Genomic DNA, 16,100 nt, shown 5'->3' with positions numbered 1-16,100 from the left:
CATTTTTTCTGTGTATGTATTATTATTTTTGATTCGTTTTTTTGGTTAAATCTCTGCTTAAATCTAGGAACTTAAAGTCTTTACATTGTTCATAAATAACATAAAAAATAATACTCTTAAATAAATGTTCAACAAATCCATTGATGGAAATTATTCAGGTAATTCTGCCGGATTTCTCGCAATGGAAATCTCATATAATTTACTTAACTAAAATTCGGCACTTAAAAAAAAAAAACAATTTTATATTGTATTATATTTAAAATTAGAATAGAATTCATAAGAATAATTTCAAATGAATCAAGATCTAATAATTTTTGATAAAATCATAGGTGACAGTAAAACGAATAGCAGCATAACATTTGGAGATATTATCCTCGACGCTGATGTAGATCCTCCTGGTGCCTTGCTATAGCACTTCTCATTTTCTTTGGCAAATGGACCGATTTGAGCAGCATTTGCCATTAATAAGGGAATGTATGATTGTTCGTAATTACCTACGAATAGATGTGATTTGGGTCCAGTTGCATAGATTCCAACGTCTTCACCGCCGTGCGTTTCGGACAGAAGTGGAATAGTGGCCGGATAATTATGATATGGATTCGATAAGTTGGTGTTCGATAAATCGATGCGTGTGCCATTCTCATGGTAGGTATAATAATACCCCAAACCATTTGCATAGCTTAAAGTTGTATATGGTAAACCGTCCATAGCGATTTCAGAGCTTAATCCAAGAACATCATTACCACGTTTCTGTATATTTGAAGAGACAAACATATTTTTTATATTATAATAATAACTTGAAAAGTTTTTAGTTAATAATTAAATTTTTTCCCTACCGAATGTCCATTGTAGGTCATTGTGTGTGCGTGATCGGAAGTGACGACAATTAGAGTTTCATTTTCGTTCGTAATGCTTTGTGCAAGTGCAATGGCTTTGGCAAACTCTCTCGTTTCATCAAGTGCAATGCGAGCGTAGTTATCGTGATGGGCTTTATCGATGAGTGCACCTTCGATAAACAAGAAGAAACCATTATCGTTCTTTTGTTTCAACATATGTTTGATTGCAGCCTCTGTCATTTCGGTGAGTGTTGGCTTTTGCATTTTTTTATCGACGATTACAGTATTGTATGGACAGTGGCCATTGTTAAAAAGTCCCAGCAAATATTCTGTGTTATTGGCAACAGTACTTAAGCCTTGTTTATCGTAAACAAATTGTGTCTTTCCCTGTTTCGTTCGGCTGTCAACCCATTCTTTAATTAAATCTCGTTTATCGCCACGTTTTCCAGGTTTGCCCTCCTCATCCAACACCGACGAATCACGAAATTCCTCTCGACCACCAGCCAAAACTACTTTCATTTTTTTACTTACTTCATTTTCAACAAGTTGCCGTGCAATGTCTAAAGTTTCATCTGGATCGCAACCGTTTTTGCGCAGCTCTTTATCATTTTCCCAATTACGATTTGCAATATCTATTTTATATGGTAGATAAAAACAAAACAAGTGACGATAAAAGAAGATTCCAATATAGTAATGAAATACAGCAAACGATAAAATAACGAAAAGGAGTAACTACATGAAATTAAAAATTTCAAGTATAATTAAAAAAAAAAACAGTAATCGAATTGAATAAAAAGTTTATGTCAAGTAGCGCGTATAAAAATCTAGCACTTTAATATTGGCTCTGATTTTTTCGGAGCGTAAATAGTCCTCGAACCGCTTATCGTTTCTTATCATTTAATCTTGTTAGTAAAAAAAGTGTACGTACGCGAATAGAGTCCGCCCGGTGATGCATCGGTGACTTTAGCATTTGTAACTAAACCAGTGTCTTTGCATTGATCTTGTGCCCATTTTGCAATAGACACTGTTTGTTTGGTTGGATCATTTTGACCTTTGCAATCGTTTATAGGCACCTTTGCACTCAGACCTAGGGGAGAATAACAAAAGAAAAATGGAAATAATCGAAATGAATCAATAAATGATGAAAATATTGAACACACACATTTACAATGGAAAGAAAACCGTTAAAGCTACATATATCACATCTAAAACTACATCTCTCCACTACCAAAAGTCAATTTTTCATAAAACTGTTTGCTATCGCAAACTTCATTTCATTTGAAAATTGTTTTTACTTTTAGATTAATAAATTATATCAAACCCCGGTTTCTTTCATTCTAAATCGCTTTTGATTTTTTGATTATTTAAAATGCATGTAATGAAAATTAATATAAATATGCCACACATACCCATTGTTCCATAGTTGGCTTTAACCCCGCTCAAATAAGCTACATTGTATCATTGAATGGAAAAACATTCGAAATTAGTTTAAATTCGTTTTATGTGCGTTGATGATAAATAAAATCAAATAGTAATTACCAGTTGCGGAACAAGCAGAATCAGCTACCTGCTTATCTACACAATATGTCTGGAAACAGTATTTTTAAAATAATTATTATTTTGACAGTAAATTTCATAGAATTAAGTGTTTCGATTTGATGAAAATAGCATTGTATGTATTAGTAAAAAAAATGTTTATTCACAAATAGTTGACTTCGTACCTTAGATAAGCCGAAATGAGAGAATTGCTCGAATGACAGTTGCTTGTTTTCATTTCCCAAATACATTCGTGCCGCTGCTACGGTTGCTAACGACATACCTAAACATTAGTTAAATTATTAGTCAATTATCTTCCGTTCATAAACGTCCGCTAAATTTGAATAGTACCGTCTCCAAGAAATAAAATAATATTTTTAGCTTTTTTCTGCTTCATTTTTTCCACCCGCTCTTTCTTTGGGCCATCAATAACATTTTTTAAATAGTTTTGAGCATCTCTTTTCCAATACTCAGCATCGCTTTCATCTAAATTTGTATTGAAAAGTACTTTTGGCTCCGTCGGCTGCTCCAACGGGATGAAGAGATCGGATTTCGTGAGAATTTCTACATCTGAGAAAAAAAATATGTTTTTTAGTTTTTATTAACAGATTTTTGGAAGAATGATTATTGGAAAATTAGAGCGTGCGAAAAAAAAATACGATAAAAAGTGCTAATTTTATCGAGAATTGGCTTATTTTCGCTACATCAAACAGATATTTTGCAGACAAAATCAAATCAGTAAACAAACAAATTTGTGGAAATTTTGGATTTTTGTGCGTAACACATTGTTAACACAACAAAATTAAAAATAATTCAATTTAAATCAGGAAGAAAATTAAAAAACTAAATAAAAAAATAACTTAATTTTTTTTTGGTAAAAACGATAAAATTACTTACTGCTTTGGCGTGTGGCATCAACGAATAAAAGTGTAGTAAATATGAGAATTCTCAAACTACTGAAACTAATCATTTCGAAATAGTGTTTGAAAAATTAATGTCTAATTAAAGCGACAAGAAATAAAACCGACACACTGAGAGAGAGAGGATAGGTTGTGCGTCCCGCTGTTGGTGGCTGACTGAACGAAAAAATGTTGTCTATAAAAAATTTATAGACAGTTGATCCGTTTTATTGGTTGTTACACTTTACAAAGCGTCAAACACGTTCAATTTATTGCTTACGTCTCTGTGTGTGCTCATTTGGCTTATGAGTCGTTATTTGCACAGTTTTTCGATGTTGCTTATCAAAATATAGTCATCCGTTATTGTACTATAAATGTATTTGTACATATTTTAACAAAAAATCTGAACGAATATAATTGTACATGGTATAGTAGAAAAAAATTGTCATGAAAATTACGCTATTAATAATTACAATGTTGAGAATTGTATTGTTTTCCTTATCATGTGCTAGCCTGTGCGGTGTTGTGATGTTCAATTGCTCACGTTTGCACGTGATTGTAAAACCAGTACAAACAACAGACCGAATTATACCCATAAACGTGACAAAGGATAACATAATCAGTCCAAAAATTATACTATAAATATTTTTTGCGCTCATAAAATCTCCATAAAGTGTCAGAAAATGAGTAATCTCGTTCGTATACAACAAAATCTTGTCATTCGAGGCGGATTTGTAACGCTAATTAATTTCACGACAAAACTAATGTCAATTTTGTTGCACAAATTGTTTTATATGACGTGTTGTCATATAAAAAGTAATTAGATGAAAAGATCAAGTTCGTCTTAAATTTTTATTTTAACCACAATTTCCATTAACGTATGAAAAATCTATTGAATTTGTGTACGCTAAGAATTATTGAAGTAACGAGAAAAAACAATAACAACAACAATCAGTACAGTCAATTGAACGTTTCCGATGGGCAATTGGGAAGCAACAAAGCGTAAACGATTGGTCAATAATGTACATTTTTGCTGGCTCGTTTATGGTAAACGTTTTTCCATTGTAAAAAAGTAAAGTGTTTAATGTGCGTCAAACAGCCGATTTGATTATTCTCATATTTTTTTTTCATGATCAATATTTTTTTTTATATTTTCTTTGTCTGATTGCTTTATTTTGTCGTTGCTCATAATTAGCACTTTCGTTTGTTTATCATTTATATATGAGTTTCGTGGTGCAGGGTACAAATGTGCATTTCACAAATGTTATAATTATCTTTTACGACTGGTTTTTAAGATCTGTATCTGCTGATTTTGAATGGGGAAAGTCAAATGGAAATGTAAAGTGCTGTTTTTAGTAAATATTAATCTCGATAGAGTTGCATATAGTTCAAAAGTTGCGATGAGTTGCTATTTATTCAGGCCGCAATTTTAATTCGTGTCAAAAGAATGCGTCAATCATTTAAAATTAATTCTCTCAAAAATATGGATTTTTTTTTTATTATTACACCAAATAAAAATTGTTAACAACGATGACTTGACTAAAATGGTCGATATATTCAATGAATAAACTGCACGTGCTTATCACGTTCGAGCCATAATCGAAAACACAAGCCTGTTTACAACACGCACTGATTTCTGACTTCTTTCCCCCGGTCCGAGACTTGTGTGCCGCAACAGTTTTCGAATAAGCGATAAAAGACTTACAATTGTATGTATGTAAAAAGAATGTAACAACAAATAGACTTTAAATTTAAATTGTTATCAATTTAACAAGAAGAGGTTCAATGGTTTTACAACACCTAATCAGCATATAAAGTAAATTCCAACAGCAAAAATTCCAATGACGACAAAAAAATCAAGCCATCTATCAATTATTGTATGTTTACAACTATCACGCCTCGCTTCAAAGCTCACAAAACTTCACGAGCTCAAATCAAAACGTGACCAAAGTTTGATATTGTGTGTACTTTCACACAAACATGTACAATTACAATGTGCACACTTTTTACGATAGTATTTGTTTCCATCACGATTTTTCTTCTCCACACCAATGTGTGTGTGTGTTCACAGTAAATAGCTATATTTGCACAGTTTATTATGGCTCCAAATCGAAGTATAGTATACCATACACAAGCAAAACGAAATCGAGTGCTGATAATCTCCTTATAAATTATAAATTATTTTGTCATTTATTTTCAGTTGAATATTCTCGTTTATCCAGCGTGAAGCGGCGGTTTGCACTCACAGGTGGTCACGACAGATTTTTCAATTTTTCGCAATCAAAAACGAAAACTTAACAAAATGAAGCAGTTTGTTGTTGTCGTATTGTTGTTGTTGGCTGTTGTCGAACGTGGAATCGAAGCGAAGCCAGGATTCGATAGAGTCCCAGAAATAGCAGTCACTTCATATCTGTATCACGACGAACTGCATAGAGATTATCATCTAAAAAAAGGAGTCGATTTTGTTCAACAACAAATAACTAAAACATCGAATTTGAACGAAAATGTTGCAAAAAATACAATATTATTCCTGGGCGATGGTATGAGTATACCAACATTAGCTGCAACACGAGTTTATGGAGTTGGAGGTGAGAATTCTTTCGTAAATATTTTTTTATTGATTTTCGCTATTTTTGTTGATACATTTGATTTCTTTTCAATGCGATTTGAATTTAAATTTAATTCAACTTTTTGAATTTCTATTTTTTTCGCAGGCGAAGAAAAGGCGCTTTCGTTCGAAAATTTTCCACATGTTGCAATGTCAAAAACTTATTGCGTTGACATGCAGGTAGCCGATTCAGCCTGTACAGCGACAGGTAATGATTAAAATTCATTTATCAAAAACGAATTCGAATTTCAAATATTTTCTTAATAAATTCCACAGCCTATTTGAATGGAGTGAAGGCAAATTATGGAACGATTGGCGTAAGTAATATATGACATATATAGATATATATTTTAACAGTGTACATCACATTAAGCTTTCGTATATGGATGAATTGCACGTCCGTTGGATTAAAAAAAAATATTTTTTCCATATCCGTAAAAAAAATCTTAATACATCCGTCATCTTTTATGGATAAAATAAATATCCTTATCTATGAAAATATGTGAATATGCTTATAGTTAACTATGGTCAACTCAAAATCGCAACCTTGAGTATACATTTCACTCCGAATAAACCTTTCAATAAAAACATTTTTTGGACACTTTTTCTTTGTAAAAAAAAAATGTTGTACAAGAAAGAACACACATGGTTAGGGGTATTGATAAAAAAAATTGATATTATTTATAAATATAAATATTCTTTCTCAATTCTATTTTGTTTACGCAAAATATATTAAATTTTTCCTCGTATTTAGGTGAGTGCAAAGGTCCGGCGAACAGATTGTACGGCCGGAACTGAAAAAGCATATCACACCGAATCCATTGCGAAATGGGCATTGAACGCCGGCAAATCTATTGGTCTCGTGACAACCACACGAGGTAAATTTGATCTTAATTATAAAAATAATTGTTGAATTGCCTTTGATTTAACTTTTTGTGCTATTGTTCTTGTTCCATTTTCAGTAACTCACGCGAGCCCAGCAGGTTTGTTAATTTGATGCACATGTTTTAAACGTGATCTCGTTTTATAGTTTTTATCAATTTTTAATTTTACAATTTAATCTTCACTTTGTCGCTTTGTTCATTGTTGTTTGTATTTCAAATCGTTTTATAGGAGTTTACGCGCACACAGCTGAACGCGATTGGGAGAATGATGCAGAAGTATTAAATGCATACTGTAATGATCAATTAGTTGATGATATCGCAGAGCAATTGGTTCATGGTGAGCCTTTGCTTTTATTAATTAGTTTTTTATTCATCGATTCAAATGATAATTAAAAATGTAATTATGTGTTGCAGGCGAAGTTGGAAAGCATTTGAAAGTGATTTTCGGTGGTGGACGTAGAAATTTTGTCGACAAATCACAAAAAGATGAAGAAGGTAATCCGGGCAGTAGAACGGATGGCAAAAATTTGATCAGCGAATGGCTGAATAATCAGCACAAAAATGAACAACGTAAATACGTGTGGAATAAAGTAAGATTTTAGTCTTCTCGCTTATCTTTATTCATTGTTTAATTGTACATGTTTTTTAAATTTATACAGCACGGTTTATTATCACTTCAACCGTCTGCAAATGAAAGTGTGCTTGGTTTATTTGCACCGAGTCATTGTGAATACAACCACTTGATCGACGGTATTTCCGAACAGATTCCAACTTTAAAGGAAATGACTATGAAAGCCATCGAAATTTTACAAACAAATCCAAATGGTTTCTTTTTATTTGTTGAAGGCGGTAGAATTGATCATGGATTGCATGATAATACAGCACATATAGCATTTGAAGAAACGGCCGAATTCTCAAGAGCCATAAAATTGGCAACCAAAATGCTTAGCACCGATGACACGCTGTTCGTGGTGACTGCTGATCATTCACACACTTTAACACTTGGTGGCTATCCGGTATTTTCTGTTCTTTCTATCGATAATAATAAATTTCTCCAAAATTACACAATAAAATAAATAATTTTCGAATTTCTGTTTTGCAAAGGATCGAGGAAGTAATATTTTTGGCATTGCTTCACAAGGAGATGCCGACTTCTTGCCATACATGAAGCTCAGCTTTGCCAATGGGCCTGCCTATGAGCCGAAAAATACTTCGCAACGCGAGGATCCAACTAAGTTAGCGGCCAAAATGAACAATTACGATTTCTTATCACCCGTAACAGTTCCAAGAGACCAAGAGACGCATGGGGGAGACGATGTGGCGATTTTTGCCATGGGTCCGCATGCACACTTGTTCACAGGCAGCATGGAACAACACACAATCCCACACTTTATGGCGTATGCGTCGTGTATAGGCGACGGAATCACATATTGTAATAAATCAAAAGGTTACGGCCTCATTTAAATCTCTTTAAGCGCCATTCATACACTATATTAAGCTCAGAATTATTTATAGGAAAAATGGAATTGTGAATTATTTTAGATTATAAGGGAACAAAAAAATAACGATTTATTTACAATCGCAAATTAATGATCAAGTCTGAATGTAGAATATTTACTTAAGTTCATTTGAAATTGAAATTGATAGAACGATTGAAAAACACAAATTCTCATTCCAAAAAAAAAAAACATTTGAAATTCAATTTTTTGTTAGTTATTTCACAGGTGCTGATCGTTGTGATTAAGATTAATAGAAAAGAAGACAAGCACATTGTTATGAATTACAAGTCGTCGCTAACTGATATGTTCTGTTTCACGTGTGTTGTTTTTTTTCCACTATCAAAATCCTCGTGCTTTTTTCCATTCTGATAAGCCTGTGCGATTAATTACTAGACAAAATGTGGGTCAATCATTATAAAAATGATATAGTTTTATTTGCTGGAAAAAAGTAGTAAAGTTTTCAATGTCGCGCCAAATCGGGGATGAAAAAAATTAGATTGAAAATACATGTTAAATTTTTGTTGGATCAATGGTTTATTTATTGTAAATGATTTTTTTTAATGTCAATTTTCTCAGTTCATTTCTAAATAATACAATACAAGTCATTCGTCGGATATTTTATATATGTTTCGCATATGTTTTTTTTTGTTGTTGTCATATATTGTCCTCGAGATTTTCAACTTATTGGCTATGAAAACAGTGTTTGGCCGGCAAATCATCGATTCAAACACATTCGCACACACAATACCAAAATATCATTTGATCACACACGCGTATCATCACTAACACACACTAACCGATGGAAGATGCTAGTGATAATTCAATATATTTTTGTTGTTCGTTGCGGATAGAAAATGCCTTTCTAAAATCGGTCTCATTTAACATGACTACTTTTTTTTGTTGTGAACGCTATTCTCTGATGTGTATACATATCTTTATCTATTCTTCGTTCGTTTCTAATACATATATTATATTTGTAATATGAAGATATTTAGTTTTGTATATGAAAAAAAATGAACTATTGAAAATATATTAATAAATATAATTTGCCATTGAAACGATCCATTTTTGTGTTCTCTATCATCATCAAATTTACGTAGTGTCTTATTCTATAGTGTTTTTTTTATTTCAATATATTTTTCTTTGAACGTACATTCATAACACTACATTCATGGTTAAATTTGTTGCTGTTGATGTTCTTGAACATTTATGTTTATTGTGTTTTATGGTCTGAATAGGACATATTTGTATTTGGTATGTTTTAAATGGAAAAAGACTTTTTAAATTTTTATTTGGATTGATGTTGCAAAAATTGACGATGAGTCAAATGTTAAGTCACCAAAAATATGATAATGCGGCTGGAAAATCGACCTTGGCAATAACCATGAAATCTTTTCTCTCTTTTTTTAGACATTGTTTCCGTTTTTTATTACCACATGCATGAATGCGTCTTTCTTTCACAAATGTTTACATCAATTGAACGATTTTCCAGCCTCAATTTCGACTATGAGTGAGTTTGTGCCATTTTTCACATTTAAAAGCATCTGTTTCAAAAAAAAGTCCGCGCCATTATTGTGATCACACTTCTATTTGTGTTTTTTTTTTTAATTATTTAATGCACACATATACAGATAATTTATAATTTCACATTCAATTCATCTCATTTGTGGTTGACTCAAGACTTGAGTTCCAATTAGTGTGTTAAGTGAATATATTTTTTATGTTATTAATTAAAAAAAAATTTCTGCTGTTCTTTTTATAGTTAATAGTAGGTTTTGATTCAGATTTAGTTCTGTTGATTCTCTAAAATATAGTTTGTGGTGTGTGTGTGTGTGTTTTAAGATAGAATATATATATCAATATAGATAATCTGGGTTACATAAAATTGGTTTTTCATTTGCAAAATATATGTTCGTAATACAAAAAATAGTTAAATTAGAGTTTTTGTTTATTCCCCAGAAAGTTTTGTTTTTTCGCCGATTCAATCGATATATATATGTCTTTTATTATTTTGTTTTGTTAAATTTAGATTTGGTTAAGATATTGTATGTTCATTTTAGTTTATATATTTTGATGTAAATATCATGTGTTTACACAATAATTTTTATAATAATAAATAGTTGTTTCATTGTTTTTTTTTTCAATTGTTTCATATTGTGTATATTTAAATACTATAGTATGAGGAGACACTAAAATAATTTTAGTAAAATTACAACGTCAATTTTTGCCAGTGTGTCCATAATACATAGAAGTAGCACTAAATAGTGTCGATATCTACACTATATCGGTCCACTATATGGAAGATATTGTGGCAAGGCACCGTATCGCCCGATCGAAGTGAGTGCAGACGGCAAAAATCACAAGTTGCCGTGCGGCAGTAGAAAGAACTGTCAACATGTTTGCCGTCCGCACTCACTTCGATCGTGAGTTACGGTGTCTTGCGGAAATATCTTCCATATATAGTGCACCGATATAGTATAGATATCGATACTATGCTATTTCTATATGTTATGGACACACTGATTTTTGCACATTTCCACATCGTCGTCGTTGCCGCCGTCGATATATACTCAAAAATCCTACCACGCACAAATTCCAATCAATTTATAATTTAGTCGGAGCCATAAATGCATTTCGTATGTGTTTGAATTAACTAAGTCGCCACTTTGAAAGTAATACGCGTTGATTATGGCCTATCTAAAAAAAATATCAATTTTTATTTTAGTCGTTCTAAGATACAGATAATCGGTAGCAGGGCAAAACGCTCTGAAAAATTTAAATTCGATTTCATTGGATTTAGTGTTGTAAATATTTGTTCTCTATGTATATATATATATATATATATGAATGTTGGTGACCAGTGCTCGGAATTTCAGTGTGCAATATTGATTTGTTGGCTTTCTACAAGTTTGGACTAAATATTTGCTAATTATTTCTCTGTTTTTATTCAACTGAAATATGCATTAGAGATTTATTGATTTCGGAACTGAAGCGGCGCGAAAAAGGGACACATGAAATTAAGGAGAATGTCAGTAGTATAGCCAAAAACCAATGCTCTATATATGCGTTTCTGTTATCATATTTTCATATGTTCGTTTCGAGCATGTAAATTCATATGGCAACGAACATGCTTGAACCATGTATTTTGTTGTTGGATTCGTTTTGAGTGTGCCAATGTATTTTCATATGTTCATGCATTCAAAGTAAAAAAAAAAACTACTAAGCTTTCAAAATGTAAACAAAAGATCGTAAAACGCACTGAGTGAGTAAAAAAAAATAGTCCACCAATTTAAAAATGAAATGCAAATCTGTCCACTACAGATTGTAGACAAAAGAGGTGAGGAGTTCAAAGCAGTATTTGCGAAATTTATGAATTCATTATTTATTCTCAAAATATGTGTTTATATGTATGGGTGAGCCGTATGCGAACGAAGTGTGTGGACAGCGGCTACGAATTGTATGAGAACCGAGAACGCACAGTGACGTACTCGCTATTTCTTTTATACGCAGTAGAATTCGGCTGAATCATAGCGGTTTACACAACGCAACACTCAAAATGAACTAAAAATAAAATCGCAAGGAATTGAATAATAGTCAGTCATCTATAAACCACTGAAGTAACTCGTTGTAATTTCACCTTAAATCATGAAGATAACTATTTTGATCCTTTTGTTTTTTTTTGAGTGATTGCATTTGGCAGTAAATTTTCCAAAAATAATGTAAACTTCTACATAATACAAAGCGAACATAGTACACATAAATTAAAATACAATGAATCCCAGAAACTTGAAGAAATAAATTTTAATGTTGAAATTGAGTGCATAGTTTTTATCCATGGGTGGGTATCAGGACCATGGTTTTTAAAAGACTTCAAACGTGGTAAGAGCATGTTATTTTGGAACAATTGTAAGTTAACTTGAGTTAACTTATTGACTGGTTTGGGTGACTGTTTCGGCCAAAGCCTATAACACAAAATTGTTTTAAATTAATCTAACTAAAAAATATCTTTAGCCTATTTTAGTAAACCACAAAGAGTAAATCTAATCGGCATTGGTTGGCCTTTTGATAACTACTATTACGGAAATACGAAAATAGTCGGGGACGCGATTGCCAGTTTTATCGCATCAGCTATTGAAAATGGACTACTAAAAATGAAAAAAAAAAAAAAAAATAATAGGTCACAGCGTTGGTGCACATGTGGCCGGATTTACAGGCAAATATTTGCAAGATAGTGGATTAAAATTGCCTTGGATAACAGCGTTAGATCCAGCCGGTCCGTGTTTCAATAACAAGGCATGTAGTGAAAGAATCTGCAATAAGGATGCAGAATGGGTCAAAAACATCCATACAAATGGGGGTGGCTTCGGTAAAATCTTCTTTTATTTTCTTACTCTCTCGTATGTAAAGATGGGAATTGGACAAATCTGGACCAAAAATATTGACTACACGTTTGCCCGCAAGTTTTGAGACGACAACATTTGCGGATATATAAACGGACATTATTTATTTTATCCGATTCCCACTTTTACTCGTAAAACAAATGACAAAAATAGAAATTAATCAAATTTTGTACTTCACATAGGTATGTTCGAATTCATCGGACACTCTGATTTCTACATAAATGGTGAAAAGCGCCAGTTCCCATGCCTAGACTGGATATGTTCACATTTAAAAGCAGTTAATTTCTATCTACGCATTATCAATATGGAAGAACGGATTGCTGGATACCCGTGTGCAAGTATGGAGGAATTGAAAGCAAAAGAACATAGCAAAAATAAAAGAGTACGGTATTATTCTGGCGGAATTTTTGTAACATCCGATAAACTTCGAATCTCAAAACCTGCACAGGCGATTACATGGTTTCGATTCGATTCATTTTATTTTGCATTTCAAAAGTAAAGTTAAACATTTCCAGTAATTGATTGAATGGCTACCAATTCAGATAGAAGTTCTGGCATTTTGCTTAATTTTAATTTTAATTTATGTGTACTATGTTCGCTTTGTATTATGTAGAAGTTTACATTATCTTTGGAAAATTTACTGCCAAATGCAATCACTCCAAAAAACAAAACGATCAAAATAGTTATCTTCATGATTTAAGGTGAAATTACAACGAGTTACTCCAGTGGTTTATAGATGACTGACTATTATTCAATTCCTTGCGATTTTATTTCTAGTTCATTTTGAGTGTAGATTTGCATTTCATTTTTAAATTGGTGGAGTATTTTTTTTTCACTCACTCAGTGCGTTTTAAGATCTCTTGTTTACATTTTGATCAATATTCAAAATGTATATATTCCATTTGAAATCTTATATATTACTTAGCCTAGTTTAGCTATGTTGGTAGAGTCATGGCTCTGTACGCATGCCTACTAGGCTGACTGGAGATCGAATCTCTATGGCGACAAAATCTTTTATTTAAACAAAATACATGGTAAGCAGGTCCGTTGACATATTAGTAACGGTTGATGTAGCTCAGCGCGAGAGAAAGAGAGAGAGAGATAATGCAAAACTAGTTTTCACACACGCATATGAAAAAAAGTAGCCAATTGACTACTAATGTCAACAATTAAAATGTTGGAGGGTATTCTGTATTCATTATTTATTGACAAGCATTTGTAAGCTATTGACTTGGTAAATATAAGTTGCAATGAAAAAAGGAACCTAATAAGAAAATGTAGTTCAAATGGAAATAAATAAATGTGGTGATGCTTTTGTGGTTTACCTAGCTGTTATTGTGTATGCACTACTGTTGCATACATTACACAGTCGCTTTGACATGAGCTGTGGAAGCATAGTTAAAATTCAATTTAATTCCTTTGTGGAAGTTTATTGATTTAGATAATAAAAATATAATCAATTCTTTGCGTATTTGTTGTTTTTCAATGGTTTTGTGACGTAGTGTCAGTGAATGAATGAAAGAATGTAAAAGTGGGTGTTGTAAAAGTAGTATTCAATTAGTTTTATTTTGTTCACAAATGCAAATAGTGTGCGCAAATAGTCTAATTATGATTCCATTTGGTCAATTATTTAAGTTAGACCTTAAAGTAGATACTTAAAATACCATTAAATGGCATTGCCATTATGGCAATACAATAGCTGTCTGTTGGCTCTGTCATTGTGTGTGGGTGTCTGTGTGAATGTGTGTTGGTGAATGATTTTTCATTCATGATGTCAGTTATTTTGTAATGTACGTACATTAAGTTATAAGTATTTTGATTATTTATGGAAGCATAATTCATTGATTTGAATTTTGCATTTTTCTTACCATATCGTCTTTCCATTAGCTGTCATATACATTCAACACTGATACACATTACACAGATATTAACTGCTGCAACAAAATATGTCTATAAATAGCATGTTATCTGGTTCAAAGTGATGTGAAAACCACATTTTTCGCATATACTACTTCTTTCAACTGCAGAGCGATAAGCTCTTCTTTCTAAATGTTCAAAGTGAACAATTTACTGCATTTGTTTTCTTACATTTTCCATTTATTTTTTATTTTTATTTTTTATTTTGCTTTCTCTAGTATCTAATCTGCTCGTTCTCCACTTTATTCCGCTTTCGTAAATGTTGAAATCGAAATGGTAAATCAATAAACTTATGTTATATAGAAATAATTCCCGAAGGAAATCAACTGTTTTCATATATATATATATTTTGTGTAGTTGCGCCGAGTACTTTTGCTGCTAAAGCGGATTAGATAGAAAAAAAAAACTGAAATCAAGACAAAATCTCTACCGCATCTATCATTCTATGAAATGACGAAAATATATATACTGTATTTTTTTATTTAGTTTTTTTTATGATTTTTGTGAACGGTTGTGGATGAGCCATTGCTTTTTTTGTTGTCGAGCTTTAACTATTTCTTGGCAGTTAAAATCATAACAAATTCTGTTCGGAAGAAATGATTAAACGCAAATGTAAATGTGTACATCGATGTGAAAATAGGGTTCAAATGGGCTTACCTTCATAATTGACCATGCCATCGCCATCTGAATCGGCTTCCTTGATCATATCGTCAACTTCTTCGTCTGACAAACGTTCGCCAAGATTCGTCATTACATGGCGTAATTCAGTCGAACTAATGAGGCCATCATTGTTCTTATCAAATACTCTGCCAATGTTTTAAATAGAAAATGACATGGCACAAAATTTAAATCGTGTTGAAGGCGGAACATGTCTTTAGAAAATGTAACCTTAACCATTTTGTTATCTTACCTGAATGCTTCCTTTAGCTCATCTTCGCCTTCAGCTACTTTCATCTTTTTCGACATCATTAACAAGAACTCATTGAATTCAATTGTTCCATTTCCATTAATGTCAACCTCATTCACCATGTTACGGAGTTCATTTTCTATTAAATAAAGTGACAGAAACACCACGACGATTTGAAAGCAAAGACAATGGCATCACAGCGAATGAAAGAGATGGGAAATAATAATAGAATTAAAATATCGAACAAAATGAAAAGGTTTGTGTAAGACACTGTTTAAAAAAACACATACCGCTCGGTCGTTGTCCCAATGAGCGCATAACTACACCCAATTCAGCCATGGTGATTGTGCCGTCCTCGTCCTTATCAAACAACATAAATGCCTCCTTGAATTCTGTTCAGAAAATGTGTGTTCACCAAAAATGAGTCGCGCATATTTCAATTGCAAACAATTTCAATGCAAATAACGTGATTACATGCAAAGCATAAACATTTTAAGCATACCTGCAACTTGTTCCTCGGTTAGGCCATATTCGGTCTGTTTGGAAAATACAAGAACAACAGAATACAGATTATATCAACGTTTGAATGTTGTCAATTTAATGTTACACGAAAC

At 32.4% G+C, this 16,100-nt stretch overlaps 3 protein-coding genes across 10 annotated transcripts in view; 1 reads left to right on the top strand and 2 right to left on the bottom strand.

The window, feature by feature from the left end:
- Positions 1–36: 36 nt before the first annotated feature.
- LOC116344120 (membrane-bound alkaline phosphatase-like) lies at positions 37–3,487 on the bottom strand. The gene is made up of 8 exons (XM_031772531.1): positions 3,270–3,487; positions 2,724–2,942; positions 2,558–2,655; positions 2,376–2,424; positions 2,246–2,284; positions 1,765–1,923; positions 837–1,468; positions 37–750 (listed from the first exon to the last, which is right to left on the bottom strand). The coding sequence occupies exons 1-8, from the start codon at positions 3,340–3,342 to the stop codon at positions 298–300; spliced, it is 1,722 nt and encodes a 573-aa protein (XP_031628391.1). The 5' UTR covers positions 3,343–3,487; the 3' UTR covers positions 37–297.
- Positions 2,632–8,451, top strand: LOC116344121 (membrane-bound alkaline phosphatase-like). 2 transcript variants are annotated; one of them, XM_031772533.1, is made up of 10 exons: positions 2,632–2,719; positions 5,472–5,859; positions 5,986–6,087; positions 6,156–6,196; positions 6,634–6,757; positions 6,842–6,862; positions 6,993–7,100; positions 7,178–7,353; positions 7,423–7,779; positions 7,868–8,451. In XM_031772533.1, the coding sequence occupies exons 2-10, from the start codon at positions 5,574–5,576 to the stop codon at positions 8,225–8,227; spliced, it is 1,575 nt and encodes a 524-aa protein (XP_031628393.1). In that variant the 5' UTR covers positions 2,632–2,719; positions 5,472–5,573; the 3' UTR covers positions 8,228–8,451. The 2 variants fall into 2 exon arrangements, with proteins under 2 accessions (XP_031628393.1, XP_031628392.1); XM_031772532.1 differs by lacking the exon at positions 2,632–2,719 and adding an exon at positions 4,238–4,318.
- A 315-nt stretch (positions 8,452–8,766) lies between these two features.
- LOC116344128 (calmodulin-A-like) overlaps positions 8,767–16,100 on the bottom strand; it is a 65,374-nt gene continuing 58,040 nt past the window's right edge. For all 7 annotated transcript variants that reach the window (XM_031772545.1, XM_031772546.1, XM_031772543.1 and 4 more), the window contains 5 exons: positions 15,989–16,022; positions 15,777–15,878; positions 15,490–15,625; positions 15,237–15,385; positions 8,767–15,162 (listed from right to left, as the gene is read on the bottom strand). In XM_031772545.1, the coding sequence (XP_031628405.1) occupies positions 15,131–15,162; positions 15,237–15,385; positions 15,490–15,625; positions 15,777–15,878; positions 15,989–16,022 (453 nt within the window). In that variant the 3' untranslated portion in view covers positions 8,767–15,130. The remainder of the gene's footprint in view (positions 15,163–15,236; positions 15,386–15,489; positions 15,626–15,776; positions 15,879–15,988; positions 16,023–16,100) is intronic.

Source organism: Contarinia nasturtii, unplaced genomic scaffold (genome assembly GCF_009176525.2).
Source record: "Contarinia nasturtii isolate CC-2019 unplaced genomic scaffold, AAFC_CNas_1.1 Cnas_scaffold_1037, whole genome shotgun sequence".
NCBI classification, from domain to species: domain Eukaryota; kingdom Metazoa; phylum Arthropoda; class Insecta; order Diptera; family Cecidomyiidae; genus Contarinia; species Contarinia nasturtii.
Note: the sequence above shows the minus strand (reverse complement) of the source record. Positions and strands in the feature narration are given on the sequence as shown.